This window comes from Salarias fasciatus, chromosome 2 (genome assembly GCF_902148845.1).
Source record: "Salarias fasciatus chromosome 2, fSalaFa1.1, whole genome shotgun sequence".
Taxonomy (NCBI): domain Eukaryota; kingdom Metazoa; phylum Chordata; class Actinopteri; order Blenniiformes; family Blenniidae; genus Salarias; species Salarias fasciatus.
Window position 1 is genome coordinate 13,605,444 of NC_043746.1, and position 19,456 is coordinate 13,624,899.

At 40.5% G+C, this 19,456-nt stretch overlaps 1 protein-coding gene across 6 annotated transcripts in view; it reads left to right on the forward strand.

Annotated features, from left to right (window-relative positions):
• LOC115397319 (protocadherin alpha-C2-like) overlaps window positions 1-19,456 on the forward strand; it is a 422,283-nt gene that overhangs the window by 241,533 nt on the left and 161,294 nt on the right. The window contains exon 1 of one of the 6 annotated variants that reach the window (XM_030103657.1): window positions 5-2,483. The exons of 3 other annotated variants lie outside the window; for them this stretch is intronic. In XM_030103657.1, coding sequence (XP_029959517.1) covers window positions 129-2,483 — 2,355 coding nt within the window. In that variant the 5' untranslated portion in view covers window positions 5-128. Of the gene's footprint in view, window positions 1-4; window positions 2,484-10,132; window positions 12,497-13,353; window positions 15,730-19,456 lie in introns of those variants that run through there. 2 more of the 6 variants (XM_030103706.1, XM_030103636.1) reach the window with 2 other exon arrangements.

Consider the following 19,456-nt stretch of genomic DNA (forward strand, 5'->3'; position numbering starts at 1 on the left):
CAACTGCGGTGCTTGATTCGATCGTGAGCAGACTGACCGTGGTTTATGTGAATGTGCGATGCTCAACATATTGAAGCTTAAAAATAATTTGTAGTGGTGGCGAGGATCTATTTCTATGTTACCGGATAATGATGGGGACTGTCACAAATGTTCGCTCAAGGATTTACTGGATTTTTTTTCACATGTCCCTACTGCTGCTTTTTGGGAAGAAAGCTTTTGCTCAAATAAGATACACAGTTCCAGAAGAGGCTAAAGGTGGAACGGTCGTTGGAAATGTTGCGAGAGATCTCGGACTTGATGTCACTTCTTTGAATGATCGACGTTTCCGTGTGGTATCTGGAAGTAAGGACGCTTTTTTCGAGGTAAATCAGGACAATGGGGCTCTCGTCGTCCATGGGAAAATCGACAGAGAGGAGCTCTGTAAAGGCAGCGGTGCATGTGTAATCGATCTCAAAATTCTTGTTGAAAATCCCTTGGAAATGCATTATGTAACAGTAGAAATCATTGATATTAATGACCATTCGCCTAGTTTCCCAGAAAAACAGCAAACATTAGAAATAGCGGAGCATACACTCCCCGGACGGAGGTTTCAGCTTCACAGCGCTCGTGATCCCGACGCTGGAATAAATTCTATTCGAACCTATACACTGACGTCGAACGATCACTTTGAAATAGATATCCGTCAAGGTGACGAAGACAAAATCCCATTTTTGGTGCTCAAGAAGTCGTTAGATAGAGAACAAAAAAACAAACACATATTAATTGTGACAGCAGTTGATGGAGGCAAACCTCCAAAAACAGGTACCCTGAATGTTTCCATTATTGTTTTGGACAGCAATGATAACCGACCAATATTCAGTCAAGAGATGTATCAAATTGAAATACAAGAAAATGTACCAATTGGTACTTCACTATTTAAAATTAATGCAACTGATCCCGATGAAGGCACCAATGGTGAAATTGAATACAGTCTTGTTAAAACTTTGAGGAAGAATATATATAGACTTTTTGAATTGGACAAATTAACTGGGCTAATTAAAGTAAAGGGATTGGTAGACTATGAGGAAAACGACGTTTATAAACTCGATGTTGAGGCTTCTGATAAAGCAACACCCCCAATGACGGGTGAGAGTCGGGTCATAATCAAAGTTATAGATGTCAATGATAATCCTCCGGAAATAGAAGTAACATCACTGTCAAATACAGTGTCTGAAGATTCAAAAGTTGGTACTGTCATTTCACTGCTGAGTGTGACAGACAAAGATTCCGGAGTAAATGGTAAAATAATAACAAGCATAATATCAGACGGGCCTTTTGAATTAAAGCCATCATATAAGGAAAATATATATTCAGTTGTAACAAAGGGACTTTTAGACAGGGAACAGGTGTCTCACTATGAACTGACAATCAAGGCTACAGATTGTGGTGAACCTCCACTATTTACATTCAAAACCTTTAGTATTCAGATAACAGATGTAAATGACAATAGTCCATGGTTCTCACAGAATCCTTTACAAGTTTATATGTTTGAAAATAATGTGGCAGGAAAAATACTTTTCTCTGTCAGTGCAACTGACAAAGACATGAACGAAAATGCAGTTATTTCATATCATATAGTCAGAGAAGGAGGTCCAAATGATATAATGTCTTTTCTAAATGTACAGCCAGAAAATGGGCATATTACCGCGATGAAAAGTTTCGACTTCGAAACTGTGAAAACTTTCCAGTTCCAAGTTGTAGCCACAGATTCTGGAACTCCATCACTCAGCAACAACGTGACAGTCAACGTGTTCATTCTGGATCAGAACGACAACGCTCCAGTCATCCTGTATCCACTCAGCTCCAACGGCTCTGCTGAAGGTGTGGAGGAGATTCCCCGCAATGTCAACGCAGGACACCTGGTGACTAAAGTCAGAGCCTATGATGCTGATATAGGATATAACGGCTGGCTGTTGTTCTCACTGCAGGAAGTTACTGACCACAGTCTGTTTGGTTTGGACCGCTACACAGGACAGATCAGGACACTTCGTTCATTCACAGAGACAGACGAGGCTGAACATAAACTGGTCATCCTGGTCAAAGACAATGGGAATGTCTCACTGTCAGCAACAGCGACTGTGATTGTCAAACTTGTGGAGCCCAAAGAGGCCTTTGCAGCTTCTGATGTGAAAAGTGCAACAAAAGTGGAGGAGGAGGACAATGTGACTTTTTATCTGATGATAACTTTGGGAGCTGTTTCTCTACTCTTCATCATCAGTATCATTGTTCTGATTGCCATGCAGTGCTCCAAATCCACAGACTATACATCAAAATATCTACAAGAGACCAATTATGATGGGACACTGTGTCACAGCATTCAGTACAGATCTGGAGATAAACGATACATGCTGGTTGGACCCAGAATGAGTATTGGATCTACAATTGTTCCTGGCAGCCATGCAAATACCCTCGTGCTCCCCGACAGGAGGAGAGCTTCTGAAGAGGTAGGACTTTCTGTAAAATATAGTTCAGGTAATCTGATAAACGTCTGACAGACAGAATAACCAGTGAGTTCAGACATCCATTCCATCAACACTTTCTATTAATTATCACTTGTCCTAATTTGCATTGTGAGTTGGGTGCAATGAGAAAATTATGCTGTTAAGTTGTACTAAAGCTATTCTATGTCTTGCCACCAGAGGCAGGGTGTGCCAACAGGCAAACCAGGCATTTGCCTGGGGCCCTGGCTTTTAGCGGGCCCGCTAGGAGAAATTGAGGGCAAAAAAAACTTTTTTTCAACGTGCACAGATGGGGTGGGGCCCCGATGAATTTTTTTGCTTCGAGCCACCAATGACCCTTACCCCACCACTGCTTGCCATAAACAGACATTCAACATTTAAATACCCTGACAGGCAAAGAAACTTTAATCAAGGCAATGCTTCAAAGCATGTCTACACAGGTTTCATTTGTTTTAGATGCACATCGCATATATTTGATAGATTTCACCCTCAAAACATCACAGAGGTATTTTTGATATATTTTGATTACATGTTGTTTACTGAGATAATCTTATTAATCTTAGATAATCTTAGTAATATTACATTCACTGCCATTTTATTTTACTTGTCTATTGTTTCTGCCTTACAGTACACCCACGTGACAATCATAATCAGTATAGACATTTGAAATTATTTTAGGTGAAATTATGCCCTTATTTTAATAGAATACAAACCTATTTTGACTCACATGCACATGTCCTGTAATTGTTGTCAATGTTGGGTGTGATTATAGAATAGCAAACTGCAATGCAGAACTATGCGGTTAAAGTAACCTTTGAGAAGCTTTCGTTATCCATGGTGCTGAACTACATAAACGTAAATGAATGAAATTGAGGTAAAGCGTTGCATCAGTAGTTATGCAGTGCACATATTTTGCTTAACATTTAATTGGCATTTGAAATAAATCTTGTCCATGAAATTGTAAGTTAACCAGTATTAGTTTGATTTGTCAAGTGGAATAAAATATAAATGTGTTGTGGCTCATGGTTAAGCATATTGATCATTGTTTTCCACTTTGCCACTGCTGACTCGGTTTTTTAATGTGTATTTTCTCCATATCAAGATTATATTCAATGTTGTCCTGTTGGTGTCACTATAGCACAGCCATAAAAAAGACGGCCTCCCTCCCATAAGACAGCTTTTGTTTGGTGCTTCATAGCAAAGCATTCAATGTTACAACTGGGGTCGGATGAGACTGCGCCATTGCCGGACAAAAGAAATCGAGTTTTGAGGAAATAACGATCAACTGCATGTACGAGGATCAGGAAGATGGGCAAAGAAAAACAATTCCGATTTGGAAAATACAATAGTTTGGCATTGTATTTGATTCTATCACTGATACGGTATAAACTGGCTTTGGCGGAATTAAGATATTCAATTCCAGAGGAGGTGAGAGAGGGAACTGTTGTTGGGAATGTTGCAAAGGATCTTGGTCTGGAAAAATCACCTTTGTCTTATCGACGATTTCGTGTTGTGTCGGGCTCAAAGGATGCTTTTTTTGACGTTAATACAGACAACGGTTCATTGCAAGTTCGGAAGAAAATCGACAGAGAGGAGCAGTGTCACGGCAGCGGGGCATGTTTGATGGAACTGAAAATCCTTGTGGAAAACCCTTTGGAAATGCATCATATAATCGTGGAAATAGCGGACGTGAATGATTACTCTCCAAGCTTTCCCGAAAAAGAACAACAGTTTCAAATAGCGGAACACACTCCTCCGGGGACACGGTTTCAGCTTCTTGCAGCCCGTGATTTCGATGCTGGGATTAATTCTGTGCGAACATACACCTTGACATCAAATGATCATTTCGAAATAGATCTTAGTCAAAGTGACGAAGACAAAATCCCGTTTCTGGTGCTGAAAAAGTCCTTAGACAGAGAACGAAAGAATAAACACTTGCTGTTCGTGACAGCAGTGGATGGGGGTAAACCTCCAAGATCAGGGACACTTAATGTTTCTATTACTGTTCTTGATATTAATGATAATCGTCCAACATTTAGCCAGGACACATATCAAATTCAAGTATATGAAAATGTCTCGGTTGAAAATATTCTTACAAGAGTGACAGCAATAGATCCAGATGAAGGTGTTAATGGAGAAATAGAATACAGTCTTAGTAAAGCGCTGCCGCGTAATGTTTATGATATCTTTGAACTGGACAGTGTGAGTGGGCAAATAAAATTGAAAAAAAAGTTGGATTATGAGGAATCAGAAATTTACAAACTCGATGTTGAAGCTTCCGACAAAGGAACGCCTCCACTAATAGGGAGGAGTCGAGTTATTGTAAAGATAAAAGACGTCAATGACAACTCACCAGAACTAGAAGTGACATCTTTATCAAATACTGTCCCTGAAGATTCAAAGCCTGGCACCGTGATTTCTCTTATTAGTGTGACGGATAAAGACTCTGGAGTCAACGGAAAAATAATATCACGCATAACGAATCAAGTACCTTTCGAACTGAAACCATCTTACAAAGAAAACATATATTCACTTGTTACAAAGGGACATTTGGACAGAGAAGAAACGTCACTTTATGAAATAATGATACTCGCTACTGACTGTGGGGAGCCTCCATTGTCTACTGTCAAGTCACTAAGTGTTCAGATAATTGATGTTAATGACAATATCCCATATTTTGATCAAAACCCGTTACAGTTTTATTTGTCAGAAAATAATGTTGCTGGAAAATCAATATTTTCCTTGAGTGCAACAGACAATGATATTAATGAGAACGCAGCTGTTACATATCAAATCGTCAAAGGAGCGACAGAAAAAGATGTAACAGCTTTTCTAAATGTCAATTCAGAAAATGGACAAATATCCGCACTGAAAAGTTTCGACTTTGAAACCGTTAAAAATTTCCAGTTCCAAGTTGTAGCCACCGATTCTGGAACTCCGTCACTCAGCAGCAACGTGACAGTCAACGTGTTCATTCTGGATCAGAACGACAACGCTCCAGTCATCCTGTATCCACTCAGCTCCAACGGCTCTGCTGAAGGTGTGGAGGAGATTCCCCGCAATGTCAACGCAGGACACCTGGTGACTAAAGTCAGAGCCTATGACGCTGATATAGGATATAACGGCTGGCTGTTGTTCTCACTGCAGGAAGTTACTGACCACAGTCTGTTTGGTTTGGACCGCTACACAGGACAGATCAGGACACTTCGTTCATTCACAGAGACAGACGAGGCTGAACATAAACTGGTCATCCTGGTCAAAGACAACGGGAATGTTTCACTGTCAGCAACAGCGACTGTGATTGTCAAACTTGTGGAGCCCAAAGAAGCTTTTGCAGCTTCTGATGTGAAAAGTGCAACAGCAATAGACGAAGGGGACAACGTTACATTTTACCTGATGATAACTTTGGGAGCGGTTTCTGTACTTTTCCTTGTCAGTATCATCGTGCTGGTCGCAATGCAGTGCTCCAAATCCACTGACTACACATCTAAATATCTACAAGAGACCAATTATGATGGGACACTGTGTCACAGCATTCAGTACAGATCTGGAGATAAACGATACATGTTGGTTGGACCCAGAATGAGTATTGGATCTACAATTGTTCCTGGCAGTCATGCAAACACTCTAGTTCTTCCTGATAGGAGGAGGGTTTCTGAAGAGGTAAGGGCAAAAATTAAAATCATCTTCCTATTGTCATCATTTATATGACATAGTTTAATAAAACCATTTGAATTAGGAAATGTTGTTTTTTGTGAAGTCCAGGGTCATTAACGATGCGGGAAACTGCAGAAAACTTTACTTCTTTCCAGTTGCTTAAGCATATTGCAAAATGGCAGGGTGCAGTTCATTTACATCACTTGTTACTGCTCGGTATTCGTACCTGGTTCAACTTCAAGTCGAGTGTTTGTAAAATGTGCAGTTTGGTCGCCTTTGGTACTGTCCGTGGTGCTGAAACAAAAAAAAAAAGTGATCTTATAAAACATCTCTGCAGTGTTTCTCAAATTTGTGGAGTTTCAAGAACAGATAAAGCAGACGAGAAAGATGTAGCATTTTACACGATGATCACTCTCGGAGCAATTTTGTTTCTCACATTGTACCGATTACTTTGCTGTGCAATATGTTGTTAGCCCTTGTTTAAACAGGAGCGCGCACGCACACACACACACACACACACACACACACACACACACACACACACACACACACACACACACACACACACACACACACACACACACACACACACACATATCTTGAGACTGATTTCGCTCTGGAATATTTAAAATTACGTTGTCGTGACTACAACTTTTTTCCAAAGCCATATTATGGCTGCATTGTTCCGAAAATATTTGACTTTGACTGTGTCATGATGGCAGTTCTCTTTCATAATTGTCAGTTTTACATTGCACGAAATTTTGCTTTTTTTGTTGCAATATTTCCAATACACGTTAAATGAAGAAAATATAAGGTATTTAGAGAATTGTAGCGATATGAAGTGTTGCCCTCTTGGCGTCACTGTTGCATTGTGGAGGTTATATACGAAGTAGTCCATCCCATTTCTAAGCTTTTGTTTGGCACCTCGCTACTGATCAGCATCTGGTACCAGGCGGTAAGGTGAATTAAACGAGCTTGCGTGTTTTCCCAGAATGCAATCATAAACGGGTAGACAGTTCGGATTGACATCCAGAATTTATTTCAGAGGAATAATCTTGTGACTTGTGGCCACGACGATGTGGTGCGGAATACGACGGCGATCGAGCCAGCACTGCTGGTTTGCTTTTTTCTTTTCTTTGCTGACCATCTTCGAAAGGCAGACTTTGGCGGAATTAAGGTATTCTATTCCCGAGGAAATGAAAGAAGGAACTTTTGTTGGAAATGTTGCGAAGGATCTTGGTGTAGACAAATCATCTTTGACTGATCGACGGTTCCGCGTTGTTTCCGGATCTAAGGATGCTGTCTTTGAAGTCAACCCGGACAAAGGTTCTTTACAGGTCCGAAAAAAAATCGACAGAGAGGAAATGTGTCACGGAAGCGGTGCATGTCAGATTGAGCTCAAAATTCTTGTCGAAAACCCGTTGGAAATACACTATGTCGTTGTTGAAATTACAGATGTGAATGATCATTCCCCCAGTTTCTCTGAGACGGAGCAAACATTTGAAATAGCGGAACACACATCTCCGGGAACTCGGTTTGAACTGCACGCAGCCCGTGATCCCGATGCTGGGGTGAACTCAATTCGCACTTATACTATAACGTCCAATGACCACTTCGACATTGAAAGTAGTCAAAGTGATGAAGGAAAAATTCCATTTTTAGTTTTGAAAAATTCCTTAGACAGAGAACAAAAAAATAAACACTTGCTTTGTGTTACAGCGGTAGATGGGGGTAAACCCCCGAGATCAGGGACCCTGAATGTTTCCATTATTGTTCTGGACATTAATGATAATCGTCCGAATTTTAGCCAGGACACCTATCAAGTGGAAATATATGAAAACGCCCCAGTTGGTACAACAGTAACAGAAGTAAAAGCAATAGATCCAGATGAAGGGACGAATGGGGAGATAGAATACAGTTTCAGCAAAACGTTGGCACGAAAAGTTTCTGAAATATTTTATTTAAATAGTGTCAGTGGACAAATTACTCTGAAGCAAGAGTTGGATTTTGAAGATTCTGAAATTTATAGATTGGACGTACAGGCTTCTGACAAAGGAACGCCCCCGTTAACTAGTAGATCGAGAGTTGTTGTTAAAATAAAAGATATTAATGACAACGCACCAGATATAGAAGTCACGTCCCTGTCTAGCACTGTGTCCGAGGATTCAAAACCTGGCACGATAATATCACTTATTAGTGTGAGGGATGGCGATTCTGGTGTCAATGCTAAAATGATTTCAACCATAAACGATAACGTTCCTTTTGAGTTAAAGCCTTCATATAAAGAAAACACATATTCAGTTGTCACAAAGGGATTTTTGGATCGTGAAAAGATATCACATTATGAAATAACAGTTAAAGCAACAGATTGTGGCGAACCACCCTTGTCCACTTACAAAAATCTGAATATTCAAATATCTGATGTCAATGACAACCGTCCAATATTCTCACAAAGTCCATTTGAGTTTTATTTGGCAGAAAACAATATTGCTGGAAAGTCAATATTTTCCGTTAGCGCAAAGGACATTGATATAAATGAAAACGCAGCTATTTCTTATGAGATTGTCAGAGAAGGTAGTCAGAATGACATTATGTCTTTCATAAATGTGAATTCTGAGAACGGACACATTACCGCACTGAAAAGTTTCGACTTTGAAGCACTAAAAACTTTCCAGTTCCAAGTTGTAGCCACAGATTCTGGAACTCCGTCACTCAGCAACAATGTGACCGTCAACGTGTTCATTCTGGATCAGAACGACAACGCTCCAGTCATCCTGTATCCACTCAGCTCCAACGGCTCTGCTGAAGGTGTGGAGGAGATTCCCCGCAATGTCAACGCAGGACACCTGGTGACTAAAGTCAGAGCCTATGACGCTGATATAGGATATAACGGCTGGTTGTTGTTCTCACTGCAGGAAGTTACTGACCACAGTCTGTTTGGTTTGGACCGCTACACAGGACAGATCAGGACACTTCGTTCATTCACAGAGACAGACGAGGCTGAACATAAACTGGTCATCCTGGTCAAAGACAATGGCAATGTCTCACTGTCAGCAACAGCCACTGTGATTGTCAAACTTGTCGAGCCCAAAGAGGCCTTTGCAGCTTCTGATGTGAAAAGTGCAACAAAAGTGGAGGAGGAGGACAATGTTACATTTTACCTGATGTTAACTCTGGGAGCTGTCTCTGTGCTTTTCATGATCAGTATCATTGTGCTGATTGCAATGCAGTGCTCCAAATCCACAGACTATACATCTAAATATCTACAAGAGACTAATTATGATGGAACACTGTGTCACAGCATTCAGTACAGATCTGGAGATAAACGATACATGTTGGTTGGACCCAGAATGAGTATAGGATCTACTATAGTCCCTGGAAGTCACGCAAATACACTCGTGCTACCTGACAGAAGAAGGACCTCCGAGGAGGTAAGAAGACAAAAACACGAAACTGTTGGCTGGTGATTTACTGTGGTATTAACGCTTTACCTCTGTTATAAACAAAAGAAAACAAACGAGGAGATACACATTTCACTTGTGTTTATTCAGTTTTCAGCTAAGTGGTTTTGACTGTGATTCACTGTTCAAGTCAGGGCGAGCTGTCCATGGTACTGAAATCGCATTGGCTGTTTTTCTTTGTAAAAGCTTGAAGGGCGGGTGGTTCATCGTGAGCGTTTAGCACTAAAATGAATCACTTTTTCAAAGTCTAGTTTTCTTGAAGCATGTTCTTTGTTGCAGAAAAAAAATCTACAACGCGGTCACTTGGTGTCACTGTTTGTACACATAAATGTTTGAAGAAAGAGGTGACGTTCCTCCGATTTGTGGGATGGGTTTTCATATACTCGCACACCCACAGTGGCTATTGTAATTCTGATTTAAGATTGCTGGATACTGGACATATTGCTTTTTGTACATGCAATTTTTCTGGCATGCAAGATTGTATTTTGATTCAAAAGGATGGGTTTTCATCTCATCGCCATGAAGAAGAAACGAGCTGTATCGAAAGAGCAATGGCGGTGTGTCGCTTTCATTGTCTGTTCAGTTTTATTGTGGACCCGCACTTCAGCGCAGATCAGATATTCAATCGCCGAGGAAGTTAAAGAAGGAACTGTTGTCGGAAATATAGCAAAGGATTTAGGATTAGAGAAGAATACATTGAAAGAGAGAGGATGCCGCGTTGTTGAGGGCTCAACGGAATCACTTTTCCACGTAAATCAAAACGACGGATTATTGTATGTTAATCGTGTAATTGACAGGGAGCAGGTTTGTGAGCGGAGCAGCGTGTGTTTGATTAATCTGAAAACAGTGCTTGAAAATCCACTTGAAATTCATTATGTGACCGTGGAGGTCCTGGATATGAATGATCATTCTCCCACCTTCCTAACAAAAGAGTCACGTCTCGAAATATCCGAATCCGTTTTACCAGGTTTGCGTCTCCAGCTGCAGGCAGCGCAGGACCCAGATGTCGGTCAGTTTTCAGTGCAAGAGTATAAACTTAGTCCGAATGATCATTTTCGACTGGAAGTAAAAGATCGCGGAAAAGATGGGAAAATGCCGATATTGATTTTACTGAAGACACTAGACAGGGAAACAAAGAAAAATCACAAATTGCTTCTTTCCGCTTTTGATGGTGGAAAACCAAGTAAATCGGGCACAACTACTATTACTGTTGATGTTTTGGATATAAATGATAATATGCCAGTTTTCAGTGAGGACGCATATTCAGTTCGTGTGAATGAAAATGCCCCCATTGGCACCACCATTATAAGAGTAAATGCGTCTGATTTAGATGAAGGATCCAACAGTGATATCATATATTCTTTTGGTAGTAATGTGAACAGCAGGATACGTGAACTTTTTCGTGTTGACCCTGATACAGGTGAAATTATTGTTCAAAACCTGTTGGACTTTGAATTAGAGGAAAGTTATGAAATTGATATCCAAGCATCTGATAAAGGATCAGCTCCTTTAAGGACAGATAAAAGTGTTTTGGTCAATATTGTTGACTTAAACGATAATATTCCCCAGATAGAGATTACATCGTTTTCAAAGGCAATTCCAGAAAATGCAAGACTGGGAACCACTGTGGCCTTAATCAGTGTAATTGATGAAGACTCTGGTCTGAACGGAAAAGTTATTTGCTCATTTATTGAAGATGTCCCTTTCACGTTATCACCTTCTACACAGGACAACATGTATTCCATAATTACAAAATCAGCACTCAACAGAGAAAAACAGGCGTCTTATGATGTTAGAATTATAGCAAAAGACGGAGGTGTGCCATCACTGTCTTCAGAAAAAAGTATTGCCATTGCTGTGTCAGATGTGAACGATAACAGTCCAGAGTATTCAGAAAGCCCGTACATTTTTTATGTTACAGAAAATAACTCGCCAGGAGCTGTAGTGTTTTCTGTGAGGGCATCAGACCGCGATGAGGGCAGTAACGCTCGTATTGTATATCATATATCGACAGATGGGAGAGAGAATGTAAAAGTTCAGTCAGTTAGTCTCAGTATCAATTCTGAAACTGGAGATATTGTAGCACTGAAAAGTTTTGACTTTGAGACTCTGAAAACTTTCCAGTTCCAAGTTGTAGCCTCAGATTCTGGAACTCCGTCACTCAGCAACAACGTGACAGTCAACGTGTTCATTCTGGATCAGAACGACAACGCTCCAGTCATCCTGTATCCGCTCAGCTCCAACGGCTCTGCTGAAGGTGTGGAGGAGATTCCCCGCAATGTCAACGCAGGACACCTGGTGACTAAAGTCAGAGCCTATGACGCTGATATAGGATATAACGGCTGGCTGTTGTTCTCACTGCAGGAAGTCACTGACCACAGTCTCTTTGGTTTGGATCGCTACACAGGACAGATCAGGACACTTCGTTCATTCACAGAGACAGACGAGGCTGAACATAAACTGGTCATCCTGGTCAAAGACAACGGGAATGTTTCACTGTCAGCAACAGCCACTGTGATTGTCAAACTTGTGGAGCCCAAAGAAGCTTTTGCAGCTTCTGATGTGAAAAGTGCAACAAAAGTGGATGAGGAGGACAATGTCACATTTTACTTGACGATAACGCTGGGAGCTGTTTCTCTACTCTTCATCATCAGCATCATTGTTCTGATTGCAATGCAGTGCTCCAAATCCACAGATTACACTTCTAAATATTTACAAGAGACAAATTATGATGGGACACTGTGTCACAGCATCCAGTACAGATCTGGAGATAAGCGATACATGTTGGTTGGACCCAGAATGAGTATTGGATCTACTATAGTTCCTGGCAGCCATGCAAATACTCTAGTTCTCCCTGATCGGAGAATGGCTTCTGAAGAGGTAAGGGCATGAATATTGCTTTGTATTTCCTGAATTTCTTTACTTATTTTTGGGGATTTTTTATTTTATCTCTCTGTTCATGCTCACTGATTGTCGGTATTGCACTTATCGCCGAGTTTTGGTTGAAACTCATAAAGTCAAAATGAATGACACGTGGGAGGAAATTGTGCATTTTTTAAAAGTTATTTTAATGCAGTAGAATGGCAGCGTGTGTGTTGTTTTCATAAAGTTCAGGCTCATAAACGATTCGAAAAACTGCAGAAACAATTTGTCCTTTCAGTTGTGTATGCGTAGTGCAAAATGGCAGCTGGCATTTTGTTTACATAAGTTACTACTCAACAAATGTGCCTGACTTATCTTCATGTGGCGTGTTTCGTAAAATGCGGTGCTTGGTCGCTGTTTGCGCTCTCCGTGGTGCTGAAACATGTATGTGCTTATTAGTTCTTTTGTTAAATGCACTTCTTCGAGTGAAATCTAATGTGAAAAACAAAACTGATGTATTAATACGAGGCTGAAATAATATTCTGTTCAATGGAAATTTAAGAGTATACTTGACAAGCTGCAGCAAAGCAGTCACTCTGCAGTTTAAGTCATTTCACATACTGCAATGTGTTTATCATTCACTTGATGTCACTATAACACTAAATATCATTGCCAGGCGTTTTGATCATATTCAGTGGACCCACCCCCTTTGTCTCACATTACCAACGGAAGAAGCTTGTATTTGCTTAACGCACCGTACGGTTTAGCAGAGCATTGTAATCTCTTTTTTCGGGAGTGCTTGGACTGTGATATGCACGGGAAGGTTTTGCGTTGGTAAACAGGACACGTTTTGAAATCTCTGACTGTCTGGACGTTTCCTCTTCAAAAACATGGAACAAAGACGATGCCAAAGGTGGAGAACGCAAACAAAATGGAGTGTATATCTAATGGCTTTGGTTCACCTTTGGAGCAACGTTTCAGCGCAATTAAAATATTCTGTTTACGAGGAAGTTCAAGAAGGAAATGTTGTTGGACATATCGCAAAGGATTTGGGTCTTGACAAGGCAACACTGAAAGAAAGGAGGTACCGCATTGTCTACGGATCAACGGAACCTCCTTTCCGTGTCAATCAGAATGATGGTATATTGTATGTGAACCGAAAGCTTGACAGGGAGGAAATGTGCGACAGGAGCAAGGTTTGTCTTATCGATTTAAAAACCGTGCTAGAAAATCCACTGGAGGTCCACTATGTCTCAGTTGAAATTATAGACGTCAACGATCACGCACCAGTATTCCCCGACAACAAAAACATGTTAGAGATTTTTGAATCTGCATTACCGGGAGCAAAATTTCAGTTGCAAGCTGCGCGTGATGCTGATAGTGGATCATTATCTATTCAGCAGTACAAGTTGAGTCACAGTGAACATTTTCGTCTAGAAGTTAAAGACCGCGGAGAGGACCGTAAAACACCAAGTTTAGTTCTCCAAAAGCCATTAGACAGAGAATCTGCGAAGACCCACGTGTTACTTTTGACAGCCTTTGATGGAGGTAAACCTCCAAAGTCTGGTAACATGACGATCATTGTTAATGTTTCTGATGTGAATGATAACCCTCCTGTTTTCAGTCAGGATTCATATATTGCCCACTTGAGTGAAAATTCTCCTCTTGGTACTACTGTTTTTCAAGTAAATGCAACAGATTTAGACGAAGGTTCAAATGGGGAGGTTATCTATTCCTTTGGTAATCATGTGGATGCACGGGTTCGAAAACTTTTTGATTTGAACCAAGTGACTGGAGAACTTACAGTAGGAGGAATTATAGACTTTGAGGAGACTGAGAGATATGAAATAGACATTCAGGCATCTGACAAAGGCTCAGCCACTTTAACAACAGACAAAACCGTCATTATCAATATTGTAGACGTAAATGACAATGCACCTGAGATTGAAGTGACATCCTTTTCACATGCATTACCTGAAGACTCAAAACCAGGAACCACAGTAGCATTGATCAGTGTAAAAGACTCTGACTCTGGTCTAAACGGAAAAGTGATGTGTTTCATAAGCCAGGATCTCCCATTTTTGCTAACTCCATCTTTACAAAATAACATGTATTCACTTGTGACAAAACAGTCTTTGGATCGAGAGCAACACTCTGGATATGATGTAACAATTAAAGTTAAGGACGCAGGTGAACCTCCGCTATCATCGGAAAAAACTGTTAAAATTATTGTGTCCGATGTGAATGACAACGGCCCACAATTCTCTGAAAATCCTTATACATTTTACATAACTGAGAACAACAATCCAGGGGTGGCTATTTTATCAGTGACAGCTCGTGATGGGGACGACGGCAGTAACGCTTTAATATCATATAATATCTTAAGGGACAAGGGAGGAGAAGCTAAGCTGACCTCCTTTCTCAATGTGAATGCTGAAAATGGAGATATTCTGGCGCTGAAAAGTTTCGATTTTGAAACTCTGAAAACTTTCCAGTTCCAAGTTGTAGCCACAGATTCTGGAACTCCGCCACTCAGCAACAACGTGACAGTCAACGTGTTCATTCTGGATCAGAACGACAACGCTCCAGTCATCCTGTATCCACTCAGCTCCAACGGCTCTGCTGAAGGTGTGGAGGAGATTCCCCGCAATGTCAACGCAGGACACCTGGTGACTAAAGTCAGAGCCTATGACGCTGATATAGGATACAACGGCTGGCTGTTGTTCTCACTGCAGGAAGTTACTGACCACAGTCTCTTTGGGTTGGACCGCTACACAGGACAGATCAGGACACTTCGTTCATTCACAGAGACAGACGAGGCTGAACATAAACTGGTCATCCTGGTCAAAGACAATGGGAATGTTTCACTGTCAGCAACAGCGACAGTGATTGTCAAACTTGTGGAGCCCAAAGAAGCTTTTGCAGCTTCTGATGTGAAAAGTGCAGTAACACATGACGACAATGACAATGTGACTTTTTACCTGATGATAACTTTGGGCTGCGTTTCTGTACTTTTTCTGGTCAGCATCATTGTGCTGATTGCAATGCAGTGCTCCAAATCTACAGACTATACATCTAAATATCTACAAGAGACAAATTATGATGGAACACTGTGTCACAGCATTCAGTACAGATCTGGAGATAAACGATACATGCTGGTTGGACCCAGAATGAGTATTGGATCTACTATAGTCCCTGGAAGTCATGCTAATACTCTTGTACTACCGGACAGGAGACGTCCATCTGGAGAGGTAAGAATATTTTTTGACAGAATGCCAAAATGTGTCTTCTTTTGGTTTTGGGGCTACAATTTTGTGAAAATCAATTTGCACTGGCCTTGGTGCTGATCTATGTCACAGTAGTCATCAACATTTGTTGTGTTTTTGGCATTTGAAAATTACTTAGTTCTGTGCACCTATTGATGTTGGTTGATAATAATACTAATACTAATACTAATACTAATAATAATAATAATAATAATAATAATAATAATAATAATAATAATAATAATAATAATATATTATTATTATTATTAATATTATTATTATTATTATTATTATTATTATTACATTTTTGTTGAGCTTTGAAGTTGGTTCTTGAGGTAAAGTTGCAAGTTTCGGGATTGATTTGTCTGAAATGAGGACAGTGAGGCGATTATTTCAATATGCAAATTTTCCCCTCTCAGTCCAATCGGCGCCTTTGTGAAGTCGTCACAGTTGAAGATGACTTTATGTCATTTTTTTGGTTACACCATATTTAGGACTAACACTTTCAACACTTGGTGTCAGTGCAGTTCAGCGTTTTAATATTTCTTGCAGGTTTCACGTCACGAGCTGTGTTTGAAACAAGCAGTTCATTTCATTGACGGAGCAGTTGAATTGTAAGGTCGGACAGGCAACCAAGATCGCGTTTTTTAATGCAGGATCGCTCAGAGATTGACCTGGTGCCACACCAGACTCGACCATCAAACACGGACGGGGCTTTGAAATATACATCTATTTAATGGACTATCGTTTTTTATCTTCAAGGCATGGAACAAAGAGGACTCAAACCCTGCTGGGAGGCACGGTGCTGGTTTGTCTTCCTGCTAGTTTGGGGTGTTTTTTGGAGTGATGCTTTGGCACAAATTAGATATTCTTTAAATGAGGAGGTTCAGGAAGGAACCGTCGTCGGGAATATAGCGAAGGATTTAGGACTAGATAAAAACGCGCTGAAAAACAGAGGATATCGCATTGTGACAGGATCATCCGAGCCATTCTTTCAAGTGAACGACAATGATGGCAGTCTGTATTTGAAACGAAGAATAGACAGAGAGGAGGTGTGTGAACGAACCAGTCCCTGCTTGATCAACCTGAAAACAGCATTAGAAAACCCGCTAGAAATTCACTACGTGGTGGTGGAAATAATTGATATAAATGACCATTCACCCGTATTTCCAGAAAAAGAGAAACGCCTTGAAATATCTGAGTCGGCTTTACCGGGAGCGAGATTTCAACTACAAGCTGCGCGTGATCCAGATGTCGGCCAGTTTTCGATCCAGCACTATAAACTCAGCACTAACGAATATTTTAGAGTGGAAGTCAAAGATCGTGGTGAGGACCGTAAAGTACCATTTTTAATTCTGATAAAGCAACTAGACAGAGAGACAGCTGGCAAACATAAATTGCGTCTAACAGCAACTGATGGGGGGAAGCCAGTGAAATCTGGTGACATAGAAATTATTGTAGATGTACTTGATATTAACGACAACTCCCCCGTGTTCACCAAAGACTTATATTCTACAACGCTTAAAGAAAACGTTCCTGCGGGCACTGTAGCGATTCAAGTAAATGCAACTGATTTGGACCAGGGTGCAAACGGTGAGATCGTGTACGCATTTGGTGACGAAGTAGATTCAAAACTAAAGGAGCTGTTTAGTATAGATGAAAACACTGGCGAAATTAAAGTAATAGGTGAGATTGATTTTGAGAGAAGCGCAACATATGAACTTGATATTCAGGCATCTGATAGGGGCCAAGTGCCTCTAACAACCGACAAAAGTGTTATAATAAAAGTTATTGATGTCAATGACAATCCACCTGAGATAGAAGTGACTTCATTCTCCAGTTCTATCAAAGAAGATTCAAAAACAGGAACAACAGTAGCACTGATTAGTGTCAGTGATTCAGACTCTGGAACAAATGCAAAAGTCATCTGCGCAATTAAACAGGATGTTCCTTTTACATTATCTCCATCATTACAAGAAAACATGTATGCATTAGTAACAACGTCACTATTAGACAGAGAGAAGTGCTTCCAATATGAAGTGACAGTTATTGCAAAAGATACAGGTGATCCTTCTTATTCAACAGAAAAGACAATAAGCGTCGTCGTATCAGACGTAAATGACAACAGTCCGGAATTTGGGTTAAGTCCGTATACATTTTACATTGCCGAGAATAACAAATCGGGAACCATGGTATTTTCGGTGAAAGCAATTGACCTCGATGATAGTGAAAACTCCGTTATTTCATACCACATTCTGAGAGATAACAATGACAGTAGTAAATTCTCCTCGTTCCTGAACATAAACTCTGAAAATGGGGAAATATCAGCGCTGAAAAGTTTCGACTTTGAGACTCTGAAAACCTTTCAGTTTCAAGTTGTAGCCACAGATTCTGGAACTCCGCCACTCAGCAACAACGTGACAGTCAATGTGTTCATTCTGGATCAGAACGACAACGCTCCAGTCATCCTGTATCCACTCAGCTCCAACGGCTCTGCTGAAGGTGTGGAGGAGATTCCCCGCAATGTCAACGCAGGACACCTGGTGACTAAAGTCAGAGCCTATGACGCTGATATAGGATATAATGGCTGGCTGTTGTTCTCACTGCAGGAAGTCACTGACCACAGTCTCTTTGGTTTGGACCGCTACACAGGACAGATCAGGACACTTCGTTCATTCACAGAGACAGACGAGGCTGAACATAAACTGGTCATCCTGGTCAAAGACAATGGGAATGTTTCACTGTCAGCAACAGCCACTGTGATTGTCAAACTTGTGGAGCCTAAAGAAGCTTTTGCAGCGTCTGATGTGAAAAGTGCAGTAACACATGACGACAATGACAATGTGACTTTTTACCTGATGATCACTTTGGGCTCCGTTTCTGTACTTTTTCTGGTCAGTATCATCGTTCTGATTGCAATGCAGTGCTCCAAATCAACGGATTATACATCAAAATATTTACAAGAAACCAATTATGATGGGACACTGTGTCACAGCATTCAGTACAGATCTGGAGATAAACGATACATGTTAGTAGGGCCGAGAATGAGTATTGGATCTACAATAGTTCCTGGAAGTCATGCAAACACTTTGGTACTACCTGACAGAAGACGAACATCTGAGGAGGTAAGACAAAAAAGAAACTAACAGTTAAACAATTGTACGATACTTCGTTCATTTATCAACAAATCTTCTGGTGTCTTTTGACCTAAAGGCCAAAATTATCGTTTGTTAAGTTGTTCTGACATTATTTTGGCGATCTAATTATTCAATATCGGCACACTCGAGAAAACAAATCTATTTTTTTCCATTTTGAACACAGTTCGTATATTCCATATTTAAAAATGTATAAGGAAGGGTAAAACGGCTTGCTTGGTCTTTGTGGTGGTCATTTGGCAGGACCTACTTCTAATCCGGACAGCGCACACATTTCCAAAGCCCTAAACGGTCGCTGTCCAGGGTACTGAATGTATTTGCTTTTGCTTTCTGATCGAAATGTTGCAAACTCAGTCCATTAATTTCCGTGATTGACTGCCAAAATAATAAATTGTGTTGTGTGAATATTCAGATAATGAGCTATTCTAATTTGTTTGATGAGGTGACGAAGTAGCTTTTGAAAAGATACAATTTTGTAATTGCAGAACAGCAGAAGTACCCAGATCTGCACTGTGTAGAGAAATCGCATGGTGTCAGTATAATATAAAAAGTCGCTA